Source organism: Manacus vitellinus, unplaced genomic scaffold (assembly GCF_001715985.3).
Source record: "Manacus vitellinus isolate BGI_N305 unplaced genomic scaffold, ASM171598v3 scaffold_50_pilon, whole genome shotgun sequence".
NCBI lineage: Eukaryota > Metazoa > Chordata > Aves > Passeriformes > Pipridae > Manacus > Manacus vitellinus.
Genome location: NW_021940612.1, coordinates 528,801 through 543,396, shown reverse-complemented (window position 1 = coordinate 543,396; position 14,596 = coordinate 528,801). Strand labels below are relative to the sequence as shown.

The 14,596-nt window shown below is 35.4% G+C and overlaps 1 protein-coding gene across 1 annotated transcript in view; it reads right to left on the bottom strand.

Annotated features, from left to right (window-relative positions):
• The window catches only part of CNTLN (centlein), a 193,965-nt gene that overhangs the window by 63,658 nt on the left and 115,711 nt on the right, over positions 1-14,596 (bottom strand). Inside the window, exons 13-15 of the mRNA XM_018080913.2 lie at positions 10,674-10,723; positions 5,826-5,917; positions 2,405-2,925 (exon numbers count right to left, since the gene is read on the bottom strand). Of these exons, the coding sequence (XP_017936402.2) occupies positions 2,405-2,925; positions 5,826-5,917; positions 10,674-10,723 (663 nt within the window). The remainder of the gene's footprint in view (positions 1-2,404; positions 2,926-5,825; positions 5,918-10,673; positions 10,724-14,596) is intronic.

The following is a 14,596-nucleotide window of genomic DNA, read 5'->3' as shown; positions in this document are numbered from 1 at the left end:
ATCTATCACCAAAATGGTCTTAAAAATTTCTACTCTGTGAAAAGGAATCTCACTCTACAATGAAGTCCGAGACTTAGCTGCTTCTTAAAGGACAGCTTTTGTTACAATCTACAAAAGTGACATACAGGAAAAGATACTTGACAGTATTTCAAGTCTGTTAATGGCTCATAAAGTACTAAATTTCTACTTTCCTTCATTTTCACATTTTATAACAAAACAAGTAAATGTATAATACTTTATAATATTTTGCTTCAATTGAACTTCATCTGGGGTGTTGGCTGAGACAAAACCAAAAATCGAACTTCAGTGAAATCTCTATTTAGCACCCCTTTGGAGTGCTTTTAAAATTCTGTAAACTTGGTAATCCTTTCACTGAGATTGCCTCCCATGCAGAGAAACTAGACCTGAAACTTTAATTCTTTTTCAAATTTTTCCTTAAAATTGCACTAAATGTGCTCTTAATTGACAGTTTTTCACTGCCTTCCCTCAGATTACTATTTGCTTTCTTATATTCAGTGAAGTCTATCCTAAAACTTGAAGTCTTGGATGTATAATTTTCTATAGCATCAGTGGCTATTTATCATTATTTGTGCAAACAGATTTGTGAAGGAATCCCTTGACAGAAGGTTATTTTGATTTGTTATTCTTTAAACCAAGATATTTAAAATGGCATAACTGAGTTCAAATTAAGTTGCACCATCATAAAAATCTATGGTTTAGAGATTGAGGCTACTTAACCAGAGAAAAAGCCTCAAATTGAAGAGTTCACACAGAAAAATGTTTATACTTTTCAAAACTTGTCCTGACGCATTAGTATGTCTTATTGACTGATAAGAAAAGAAATCAATGTAATGGTTTAAAGGTGTTGCAGTAGCACTGAGACATTTCTAACTACATACACATTTCCCGCACCTGAATGCTTTCAAGGAATGTTCTATTTAGAAAATGGAAACTTGAATTTAGAAACTCAGAGGCAGGTATTATTGATAAAGAACAGTATTTACTAATAAGTAGAAGAGGGAACTACTTTCCTAACTTGTTGAGACTGACATCTTGAAACCTCACTCTCAAAAGTGTTCACTATTCTATTACAAGAATTCCCTAAGCCAGCATTTGTACAATAATCAAAAATAGTATTTATGGCTAGCTATGAAATGATGCAATTATTTTCATAAGCTATGCAATTATTTTCCACTTCAACCTCAAAGTGCGATGACAGTGTGTTCGCTCAATTTTGCTCTTAAAGAGAACAACACAGTAAATGAAACAAAAAGCTCACTAACTGCAAACGTGCATCCACACTTGCATATGTGCAAACATGAATGTTTTCTGTTGAAATCAGATCTACAATATTACAGAAAAACAAATAAGCTTAACATTAATGATATCAATTGACAAATTACATGGTTCTTAATTTGTTAACTTGCTCAAAATACTGTGTTCAGGAACCACTTATTTTGCACAGGGAGAAGCAGCAGAAGGGCTTAATTTGCCACTATTGATTTGCTGTATAACCCATAAAGCCAACAAGAAGACTATGAATGATTCCATTTTCTTTATTCTTTTGCCACCCTTCCTGCATTTTGGATAACACAGGCTTGAGAAACTTCTTTGCTTGTCTGTTAGGACAAAGTCCTGAAAGACAAGGTGTGATAATCATTTGCCTAGTGGCCTATTGCTGCCTCCTCAAGTATGTAGGGACAAATGGAAGAAGCAAAACTTCCAAATGTTTATTTAGCTTGCCAGTGCAATTTTCTGAGAGCTTTGTGACTCCTGACTGGGACTGTATGTGGTAACAATTACCTTTAAAGAACTGATTTTTAACCATCGTTCAATTAAAGTTAGTACAATGACTGTGCATAAAACATACATGAAATAATTAGTGTGGATGGTTCTTAATTTAAAGGATGTTAAACAGCTTGTAGACATCTGCTAGCAAGCTGAAATGGGTCATTCAAAATTTATCTAACTAAATTAAGGGGAAAAAATGTTTCTCCTCCCGGGTCGGCATGTCACAAGATAACTAAACCGACTTAGTTGGCTTGCCTGGGAATCCTTAGCTGTCAGTGGTGAATATGCAAAGGGCCAGCAAATTAAATCAACCTGCCAAACTGTCAATTTCAAGCCTCATGACTGCATGAAAATAGCATCACTGGAAGAAATCAAGCATTGCCTTCTTTTGGGTTTCCTGGCACCTATTCAAATACTCATGCAGTTGTGGTTAATTTCACATGCAAATTTCAGTCAATAAGCTCAGAACAAGACCTCCCAAGATATTTCAAAGGATCTGACAGTATTTTTTTTGAATACCAAATCAACAGTAGTTGAAATTCAATCTCCATTTGCTAGTGCTTTACATATGCACAGTGTCCCCTCTACAGGGCTAAGTTAATGAGAATCGTACCTGCTTTCATTCACATCCTCCCAGCCGTCCTTACTGAACTTCTCAAATACATTACTCATAACCTTGATGGACTGTTTGAGAAAAGCTCCATGATGTCCCAAAGAGCTCTTTTCCTTGGCTGTTTTTAATTTAACCTTGGTGCCTGTTATCTTGCAATTACATTGCCCGGAGGTTGTCACTGCTTTGGCTTTATCCGGCAAGCATTTCGGCTCTTGCACTTGACTCAGCAAATCTTCACTTTCATTTCTCAACCTGTTAGCTTCTGCCACTTGCCTCTTCAAAGAGGCAGCTTCTTTTTCCTTCTCATCAATCACTAACTGAAGTTCTGATTTTTCTTTTTTTATTTCACAAATCCTCTTAAGTAGCATTTCCAGCTCTCTTTCTGTTGTGTCTGCATCTTCCTTTTGTACTTTTAAAGATTCTCTCAAATAAATTTTCTGATTCAATAAGTCTTTATTTACTTCTTTCTGTTTCCTTAATTCCCCTTCAATAGCACTGAATCTTCTTTCTAGCTGTTGCATCTAACAAAAGCAATTCACAATTTAGCATTCACAATATTTCAGCCCATCGAGTAAAAAAAATAATTATGTTCTCAAATATATTTTTATATGACAATAATATCACATGAAGCACAAGGACAAAAACAATCTATAGTCCTTAAATTAAAAATAATTCTAATGTAGTGCAGATGAAAACATTTTAGCTGCAATAATACAGCTGTTGAACAAAGGGCAGATGGTAAAAGAAGTTAAAATTTGAGGCAAAGTGACACACAAGTTTAGGTATGCTAATAAATCTCCCTGATGCATCTTGAGCTCATTACTGATTTGGTTATACATACTAATTGAATTTAAAAAAACATTTTCAGAAGGATTACTACTTTGAAATACAATTTTGCGCTAGCTATGTAAATCAACAAGTTCTTTTAAGTGTCGTAAATACACACATAAAATATTAATTTTATCTTTCAAAAAACCCCAAACAAATCCTAGCAAGAGATATCAGAAACTCAGCACCTAAAACCATGAAAGCTAATATGTTTTTCTATTCACTGAAAGGAAAAATCTATCCTGTTTTAATTAAGATACTTTAACTTTACAAGCTGCTCATATAAATTCTGAAGAAGCGTTCTACCTATATATGATATATATGCTTTGTTTGTAAAGTCCTTTGAGGTTTACACATATTCAAGGTCATTAAAAATAAACTGATTCTCTATGATGTTCTGGAATATTTGCATAAAGCAGCAACTAAACCTCTCAATTTCCAGCAAAAAGGGTCAATTTTAATTTTAGCAGATGTTAAAATGAATATTTAGTCTGTGAGATTTCCCCAGAAGTGTGAAGATGGCAGCAGAGTAAGTTTTGTGCTCAATAACCACTTTATCCAGTATTTTTGAAGAAACACTTTTTTAGTTAGCTTTGTACAAGCTGCATTCCCACTCTTTCCCTAGCGGAAGTGTCAGGGACTCTAGATTTCTCTGGATATGGTTAGGAAAGACTATATTTCAAAAATGCACAAGGCTAACATGAACTTGTCACCTTGTAAAATACTGGCCAGTTTCTTCACTTTGTAGCAAGACAACATGTCAAAACTACCTTTGACACTGAAAATACTGAAACCATATTATTTGTCAGTGAATGCTACATGTTTTTACAAGGACATTTTGTCAATGTATTTGAATTATTTTAAAATTTATGGAATCTATTACGAAATGGGTACCACAGATGTGATTCAGATAAATAAGAGGTCTTAATGTACAGGGTAGATTTGGACAAGAGCTGCTCAAACTTCCTATACATTTGTGAATTTGATACTGAATTTCTGCCTTTGATAGCAAATCTTTAATATGAATGCCTATGCATTGCTAGTTTCCATTATGGAAATTCACAGCACTCCCACAGTGAAGAGACATTGCCTTATGGCTACATAAAGCAAATTGGTGAAATTAGAAATAAAAGGGATTTTTTCAAGTGCTTCAATGAAACTAAGGTTTATGATAAAAATTGCAGTTTGCACTTTCCTCCCCAGTGACAAGGTGTTAGACAAATACCTTTCTTCAATCACCTTCCTAAACTGATTTTCTGCTATTATTTTCTCAGTTCTTTAAAGCAACCTTTTGCACTCAGTAGTACTTAAAGTCATGTATGACAGCTGGAAGGAAACAAACAATGAAAAGCTTCTACACCTCTCCCCAAGGTACCATCATAACTCTGTATATCCATAGAGATAAAAATTATGTAGTACCTGGCAAACAAAATTACAGTTCTGAAATATAGATGATAAGCAAGCATAAACTGTGTGACATTTCAGATGGTAGTATTCATATTATTTCAATTACTCACTCTACCTTAAGATAAATGAATGTGAGCACTTCCTATTCTGTGTGTTATTATTTTAACATGATGTTTGTCATTCAGTAATAACGAGATGACAGCCTTCATTGCCCGACCATATGGCAAGTGTTACAAATATATGCAATCACATCATCTGCTGTAAATTACCATACTCTCTACAAGTTAATTCACAAATAAAAAATAAATAGACATACCTGAACTGACGTTCAAAGTTATAGATTCGTTTTTATTCAATTTAGGCATGCTTTCAAAGATTTATAAGTAATTAAACAAATAGTTTTGCAAAATGACAAACAAAAGGCATGATATTGTTTAAAGGATGCCTTTTCTTTGCAAGCAAACAAAACATATGGTAAAATACAAGTGAGCCCTCTGAAGTGAACACCTGTTAACATACTAAACTACTTGTGTATGTTACAATGATCAGTACAAATAGCAACTAGTTAAGAGCATCTTGTAACTGTAGGAGGCAAAACATGTAGAATGTTGATCAATAAAGATAAAATACCTATCATATTTGCTAAGCTAAAGAATACTACATGCTATCTTGTGAAAAGAGTGATAGGCTCAAATATGTAGAAAATATTTTCATATGCAATATAGTGCTAAAATTTAAATGTAATAAAAGGTAGATTTATCACTATTATGCATCAATTCTATTCTGCAGCAAGAGCTCTATGGAGATTAACACCTGATACCATGTAAAGTTAAATAGTCAGCAAAAGAAATTAAGGTTCCTGAACTTTCAGTGGCAAAATGCTAAGCATGTGTTACTTCCAATTTAGATAATTTGTTATTTTTTTACATTACACCTCTAAACATTCTTTTCATTTTCTCTGACATTAGCCATGTTTATCTTAACGATAAACGATAGCTACTTCCCAAGAATTAATTTCTGCATGCAATCCTGTAAATCCACATTTTTAAATTAGGAAAGAAAACCATTGCTTAAATTTATGATCACTGACAGATATATATATATGTGTGTGTGTGTACATATAGAGAGATAGATATAGGATTCTTATACCAAAATTTAGGTCTGTTTGCTGGGGTTGGTATCTCACCTTCTGTAACATTTGATGTGAAACTTCTCTCATATTCCCCACCAGAGTATTATTTTTGATCCCATCATCTTCACTAAGTTTAAAAAGTGGCTCTGTCAGAAAATAAATAACAAATCTCTATCATTGAATAAATAAAACACATTGTGGCATTTAATATGTCACTAAAACAATCCCTAGACATTTTAAGGAAATGCATTATTTACTTCCACAATGATTTATAATTTGGTCTATTTTCTTGACAAGCCTTTTGGTCACTTTCTGAAGAGTGACCTCTCTTCAATTATTATTGGAGAATCTCTGTAGCATCACAGTATGTTTTTTCAGAGTACAAGCTTTTCAAAGGTACAATAGATCTGCAGGTTAAAGACACTACACTTTCATTCCAATTTTTAGTCTTTTATAGACTATTCCCTCTATACCTTAAAAGCAGAATTCCTTGCCTTTTTATCTACAGTCACTACCAGTTTTGTTCTCTAGGTCTTGTCCCCTGCTAGGAGGATCAGAGTGATTGGTGAACAAAGCAAACAGTAACTGAATTAGGATGGATGAAAACTTTAAACCCTGGTTTTTGTTAAGTTAAAGATCAGGTACTTCACCAGATGAATCATACAAATCATTCCACTGAAATACTGGGAAATCATAACAATTAGAAATTGACACAAGTAATGAGAGTAAACATGAATCTAAGCATCAGTGTCAGAGACAGCTATACACTTTAGGTACTAAAAATCCCAAGTTAAAAATTAGATCTATTGAGAAAGAAGAATGCTAAGAAAATGTTTACAAGCACTAAGACATACAGTCAATCAGAAGTAAAACACATTCTGTTTAGATTTTAATCAAGAGCTTAGCACTCACAAATTGCCCACTGCTCACAGAAATGTCCAATTACACACTACAGAAGGTTTTCATCTTAGAATATGAAATACTACATTAAAGAACAAAAGAATCCCAACACTCTAAAAACACCACAATATTCATATTTCTTTTCTAGTCCTTCTTTCCTCCAAATTAACTTAAAAAATTAATCTTAAGGGATAAATATCTGTGCTACATGGTGAAGGTCTGCTTTAGAAGTAATATTTCAAACTACAAGCAGACACTGTAGGTCACTTAAAAACTTTTGATTTATAAACAAAGAAAGCGTAGAAGAAAACAGTGTTACTCTCTGTAGATTCACAACCCTCTTGATATAAACAGTGACTAACAAGTTTGTTAGAGTGAATTAGACCTTTCTTTTGTCTTTGGAACGTGTCATGGCCAATTAATACTTCTGTAATCATGAAATAAATGGAACACTATTCTAAAGATAATAAAAGCTGAAAAAGGTAAAACTATGCATCTGGGGAATATGTACCTTTACCTTGATATTAATATGCTAGTTCCCATGTTACTTCAGACTACAGTCCCCCAGCACAGTGGTACTGCATACATTTAGAACATTCTTTAAGTAACACACAAAGATAATATGAACATGCTTTTCATCTTTTTCTAAATATTCACTCATTTGAATGTCTGTTGTAGCTTTTATATCAGCATTTACTGTACTCCACTGAAAAGAAAAATTATTTCCCATAGTCAAAGAAACTGATCAAAGCACAAAAGGTGTTATGTTTATTATGTGGATGTATTAAAATGCAATTTAAAACTCTATAAATAAACATATTATATGCAGATAATAAAGAATACTGCTGCAAAATAGATAGAAAAGACTATACTTGTTCAGTATTATCACAGAAGACACAAGGAATGTAAATAAAAGTAAAGCCAAAGGTCACTGATACATAACCCTTTCTACTGAGCAGAAAATAAATGGCCCATTCTAGCCCCTTCTCCTCTCGACCCTTCTAATTGTTATGTAAGCGTTCATTGGAATTGGTTAGGGAGGCAATGAAAAAGCATCACCTGTAACTAACTGTCTGTCTGTGATAGCAGAAAGATACATCATATCAGTCTACTCAGCAAGACGTGCTCTACCTGTCATACTGCTACATAAAAAAATACCAACTTCTCCCTCAAGGAATAGACCCACAAGTCATAAACCCCACTATCTTCAGTCATCAGATTACCATGGTCTTACAGAAGCTCACTTATGTCCCACTGAGAAAACATAGCTAACTGCCAGCTTCAGAATGTAACACTTAATTCCTAATTAATAGTCACCAAATCTGATGATAAGTTAGTTCAACACTGCTGCCAAAATGGTACTTGAACTATGATACCACAGTTCACTACTAGTATTTGCAGAAAGTCTTCTCACACAAAGAAAAAAATACCAGTTTTAAGAAATATTATAGAGCTGTGTAATAGTCACTCACTATATAAACCATATAGAACCTATATAAACCATCGAAAGAATGATATTTTTTTCTGTAGTACACACCAGTTGAAGGATTTCCCTGACAGACAGAAGGTGCTATGGTGCACAAAGTCACTGTGTTACTGACTCCAGCTACCCATGGTACTGGGTGGCAAAAACCAGGTGGTGGATAATACCACTGTGAAGACCAGAAGGGAATGTCATTCTCACATATAAGCTGTAAGTTATAAGTAGAGTTAGGAGTCTCATAATGAAAGAGCCAGTTTACTGTCTTTTAAGAAGGCATTTGTTATTTTTCTGATTAAGATTTGATGGATCCACTATCCTGCTTTTGGAGGAAATGACTTGACTACCTGCCAGCATCTTCTTTACCTTAATATACAAATAATGACATGAATAGCATGAATAGTAAATTTGGATTTGATGACTACTAGACAATAACTGGACAACAAAGTAAGAATGGAAAGAAATTGGGAAGTGCAGGAACAGTTTCCTTTTGCCCTGACTCCCTTCATCTTTGACCACCACGGTTTGAAAAATTATATTGGAAGAACAACAAAGCTATCCAGTACTTCTTCCTGACAAACAAAACTGATATCAAATAAGACAATATGCACTATTTTAACACAGGAAAGCTCTGTATCTTTTACAGAATTTATCCCTTGATATTAGAATGCCTGATGAAAACAGATATCTGCTAAGGTGAAAGCGAATTCCAACAACATTGATAAACTAAGGAAATTCATGAGCAGCTATTTTTTTACACTTCCATTGGTAAAAGTTTGGAAATGGCTGGAATCATCTCAGTCCTATGTGCTAAAAAGGTTTTGCTTAATACAAATCTTTGGACTGGAATCTTATCAGAAGTTTCCTGTCCATTTAAATGATAGCTAAAGCAACACATGATGGAAAAGGTAAATAAAATTTGCCTAACATGCTTCAGTACTAGTTTAACCCTTTTTCTCAGTCCCAACAAAAGAACAGTTAATCTTCATACCAATAACCAAACCAGAACTGTGCCTCCTCCCACAAGCTTTTAAAAGAGGATATTTTTATCTGAAAGATAATGAAAAAAGAAGGAATAAAAGACTAACTGTTAAAGCACTAAACATGTCAAGAACTGGCAGGTTTAGAGATTTCTCTAGTTTTTGGAAAAGCATGGATATTGCTCAGCAGGCCCTCAACTCCTTCTCACCACTAGTTGTCTTACCCTTTCTTTCTGCACAAAGACTGACTAAATTGGAAAAAGATGAAGCAGCAATTTTTAAAGTCAGTATTTAAAACCTTCACTATTTCCCTTCATCTCTGTCTGTGGCTATGAAGGTAACATATGAGAAGTAGTATGAAAGAAAACAGTAACTTTCAGTTTTCAGCAGCTTGATATTTCCACTTAGTTTTAGAGATAAAATTTTAAAATAAAGGAAAAAGAGATTTTATTTTTTCATGCACGTGATCAACATTATCACAAGAAAATAGAAAACAGAAAACAGCCACCAGCAGAAAACTATGATAAAGAATGGTAAGGCTTTATTTCTAAGAACATGTAGAGTACTTCACCAAGTCTCCTACTTTCCTTTGCACAACACTGTGCATTAAGAATTCACCAGAGAAGCAACACACAGAAAAATGTAACTATTAATATTTCTCCTAGATGATTCAGAAACAGCTAAAATACAAAGAATCAGAGGAGTGATGGAGAGGCAACAGTAATACTATCTATCCGACTGACAAAGACTCATCTTCATAGAACCATTAACTACTGTAAAGATTGTAAAGATTTAAAAGAAGATATTGATGTTCAATATCTTGATGAAATTCTTACACAAATTTCACCATTTTGGTTTACTTTCAAATTCACGTACTTTATCAGACTAGTTTTAAAATAGAATTCTGAATTAGCACCAAATTTCTATATCACTATATCTCAACACGAGGTTCCCTGGTGATCTAGTGGTTAGGATGCGGCGCTCTCGCCATCACTGCCTGGGTTTGATTCCCAGTCAGGGAACTCCCCCGGGCAGATGGAGCTCGTCAGCCCTGTAAGGCCACCCATCTAAGAGAAGGTCACTCTAAACAAACCTACGTCCTGAGGACCTCGCTGCCACCGTCCGAGCTCGCTCGGCCCCGGCAGATGAACCTCGGGATTAAAGGGTGGGCTCAGTTCAGCGCACACTGTGTCTCACCTAAAAAATCCACTGCGCAGGCTCGAAGGGTAATGACCTTTCCCAAATCTTCGTTTGCAAAGACTGGCCAAGATGATGATGATGATGATGATATCTCAACATGCAAAAACCATTTCAGATTCTGGAGAGAACTTCATAAGCATATAAACATATTCTAGACTTTACATATACATATTGATATACAACTCATGTATATTTTGCTATATTTTCTCTCCCCTGTTTAGTTGCAAAGAAGCTTTGGTGGGTGCCGGGGTCAACCCACTACAACTACATACACACACATAAAATACTATACCTTCCCTTTTTTGTTGTAAAAATAGTTAAGATCCTGTATTGTGAACTTACCCACAGATTGGTGTATTTTCATTTGATCCAATTCTTCTTCAAGATTCAGTCTACAAAAAGGGAAATAAGAAAATAAGAACCACAGAACAATCACATATGCCACCCAATCACAAGATGCCACTAAAATCATTCAAAAAATTAAACCAAACCTATATCAATACATTACTGGAAAAAAAGTTATCAACACTCAGGATTAGTTCTATTTGATAAAACTTAGCATACTTCATATATAAGGAGTCATTTGTACAACAGCTTTTTAAAATTCACAAATCATCTGAACTTCCAAAATTCAGACACAACGTTGATCATACACTAAGAAGTTTCAGCTGATCTTTTTAGGTAAGAAAATGCCTGAGATGAAAAAAAGACCAGTAGGAGGCAGAATCCTGTTAAGATGGGAGTAAGTACTCTGTCCCAGAGGGAACCACCAGCCAAACTTGAGCAGATATATTGTAGCAGTTCACAATTCTTTGAGAAACTTATTAACAAAATCTTTCCTCCCCTTCTCCAGCCCTGATCTACCAGTATATTACTACCATAGTCTATTCTGTAATATCAACCAGCAGAACAAAATACCTGAATCAGTCTTTTTCAATTTATTAAAATTACAAACAAATAAAGTCGCCAGGATACCAGTGCTAAAGTCTCAAAGTCAAATTGGGAAATGCTAGAATGAAAGACATGAATTTAAACTGTTCATTTATACTTATGTTTTCTGACACAATCTCTAACTATATAATTGCACACTATTTCAGCAATAAAATCCCCACCCATTTTAGCCAAGGATCCTACAGCACACAGAACAGTGCACAGTCATTTAATTTGCACCTTTCACTTAAAATATAAACACATACCATATACAAATACACATAATTCTAGCTCTGTTGTAAAAGTTGGACTGCTAGTTTTCTCACAGTTATTTTCTGCTGTACTCTGAACAGCAGTACCTTTTTCACAGGAAATTTATGCTTTACCCTACTTTGCCCTCTGCGATAAGGCATAAAATATTTGGCCAAACTATCTTAAGGAAAGGTCTAAAGAAAAAGTTCTTCCAGTATACACAGTATGTTACAGCACATTATACATCATATGCATCTCAGACTCAGCTGTACAACATGAATTACAACGAAAATTATAAACACAAAAGGTTGAAGTAACTTGCTTTGCGTGACACATAAGAATCCAGCTGGTTTTTCAGAATCACTCAGCTGCCTTCACTGGCTGACTTTCTGTGATCTTCTTTCATCCTCCAATACTCAGTCAGTTATCATCAATTTCTATTATACAGACTACAGTGGCCTTTGTCTCCACACTGTCCTAACTCCTTACAGCGTGTTAACTTCTTGCACTGAATGGCAAAATATTTCCTTGAAAAAACATTGTTTACATAATTAAAGACTGAATCCAACATATCTGCTTCCTGCTTGAACCTCTATCTTCTGAGCAAGTTAGTTTTCAACTTCAAAAACATTATTTGAATGAAAATGTTTATGAACATATATAATACCTCTCTATACACTAATTGACAAGCACACAATGAGGATTGTACAAGATTTTTAAGAGCAAACTTTTCATAAAGATTTTTCTTCAGGCTGATGAAACACATGAAGAAGTAACTAAATCATACAAAATAAGTAAAGGGGTAGGTTTCTAGTCTGAAAATCTGAAGTGCCTCCAAAAAAATTAATATGCCTGTGAAATAGTCTCCAACTATGTTATGATACATTTAAGCTGGAAAAATTTCAGTTAAGTCTGGACAAGAAATTACAATATACAATACAAGATCCAACCCATACAAGTCAATGACTGGCTTGCATGAACGTTAGAAATGCTCAACTGGGTTAGCCCAGTGCCAGGTCCATCTATCACTAGTGCTCTGTTTCCAGCAGAGGCAAAAGCAGATTCTACTCAGGAAAGAGAGCAAGTCTAACAGTTTCTGCAGTTTGATTCCAATTTTCTATCCTAGAAGTGGCATGTAAGCACTACGCTTTGTTTCTTCTGCTTTAACTGGTTCCCTGTTGCTAAAAGGACCTTTCCTCCAATCTCACACCAATGGAATTTTTTCTTTCTAATCTTTAATGTGGAGCCTTGTCAAAGGCAACTGAAAAATACAGATCAGATTACTGTTACCACATAGTTACTATCACTCTTCCATAATTCCAGCAGGTTAATGAAGCAGGATTTCCCTTTAAAGGAGTCACAGTAATGCTTCCCCAACAAAACTGTGCTGATCCACGCTTAGTGCTCTTTCTCTCTGGTGGTTTTTTTGGGGTTGTTGGTTGGTTGGTTTTTTTAACCCCTCTCCAAGCACCATTTTTTCCTAAAGACTGACTGCCACCTTCCTAAGTATGGAAGCAGTCAGGCTCACTGGTCTGCAGCTCCCTCTGGAGCCCACTCTATAGATGGGAGTTACAGTGGCAAACTGCCAGTGCACTGGCACAGTGACTGTTAACAATGAGATACAGTTCAGTAACTTCATACTTTCACATCCCTTGGGTGTGAACATGCTTCAGTTTCTTCACACCTCGGTGCAGGAAGAATATTAGCATCAAGATATTAACAACTAATCAACTTGACCTCATAATTGCTTCAAATATGTCTAACAGCTTTGATCTATCTGTTACAAAGAATACAGGACTTGTTGGCATCTTCTAAGCATCATTAGCAGTGAATCATACACTCATAGAATAGTTTAGGTTGGAAGGAATCCTAAAGATCATCTAGTAGCAAAGACTGACCGAGCAAAAGATTGTTCTTTTATTGTCTTGTAAACCCAGCATATCATTCTACACTGTTATCATTAAGCAAACCTGTAAATTTCCTTACTGTCTTCTTTTACACCTATTATAAGCAAAATTTTACTGTAACAGCTTAAGCACATTTGTAAAACAATCTTCAAAAACCTGTTTAAGCTTCTCAACTTCTCACATGCATCTGCCCTGCTACTTTTTATTAGCCCTACTTTTTCGTAGCAACACAAGTTTAAGTATTAAATGCTGACCTTTTCTCTGTGAGGGCCATAAAAACTTCCCCATCGAGTCTCTAGATAGAGCTACTTAAGACTATTTTGGGACACAGGTTGGTTTGGGGTTATGTGGATCGGTTATTTGGGTTGGTTTGAGGTTACTATCAGTGCTGGTCACTTTTAAACATTATCTCCTAAGGGCAAAAGAGCAACAATTCCCAAATGTTGGAAGTCAAGGAGGCAAAGCACAAGGTTGCCTTGGCTGAACAGAAATCTTTGCTTGGAATTAAGGCAAAAAAGGAAGCTGTATGCCCAGTGGAAGCAAGGTCAAGTCACATGGGAAGAATTCAGAGATGCTGCTTGTCACAATAGGGAAAAAACTCATGAAGCCAAAGCTCAACTGGAGTTGCAGCTGGCCAGAAATGTGGGGGACCATAAAAATTGTTTTTTCAAATATATTAATGTCAATAGGCAGCATAGAAATATCATTGGCCTGTTACAGGATGAGGATGGTCATCTCACAACCAGGGACAGACACAAGGTAGAGGTGTTTAATGCTTTCATTGCTTTGTCTTCAACACTGATGATGGACCAAGGAGATCTCAGTGCCCTGAGCTGGAGGACTGTGACTGCGAGAATGATCAACTCCTAGTCGACCCTGAAACTGTGTGAAATCTGCTACTCCAGCTGGATCCCTAGAAATCTATGGGGCCTGATGGAATTCATCACAGAATCTTCAAAGAGTTAGCTGATTTTATTGCAAAATGTTACTCGATTTTTGAGCAGTCTTGGGAACCCAGAGAGGTCCCAGCTGACTGGAAGGTAGCGAATGTTGTCCCAGTTTTTAAGAAGGGCAAGAAGGAGCACCTCAGAAACTACGGACCTGTCAGACTCACTTTAAGTGCATGGTAAAGTTGTGGAAGAATATTCTGGGAAGTATTGAAAAACAGCTGAAAGA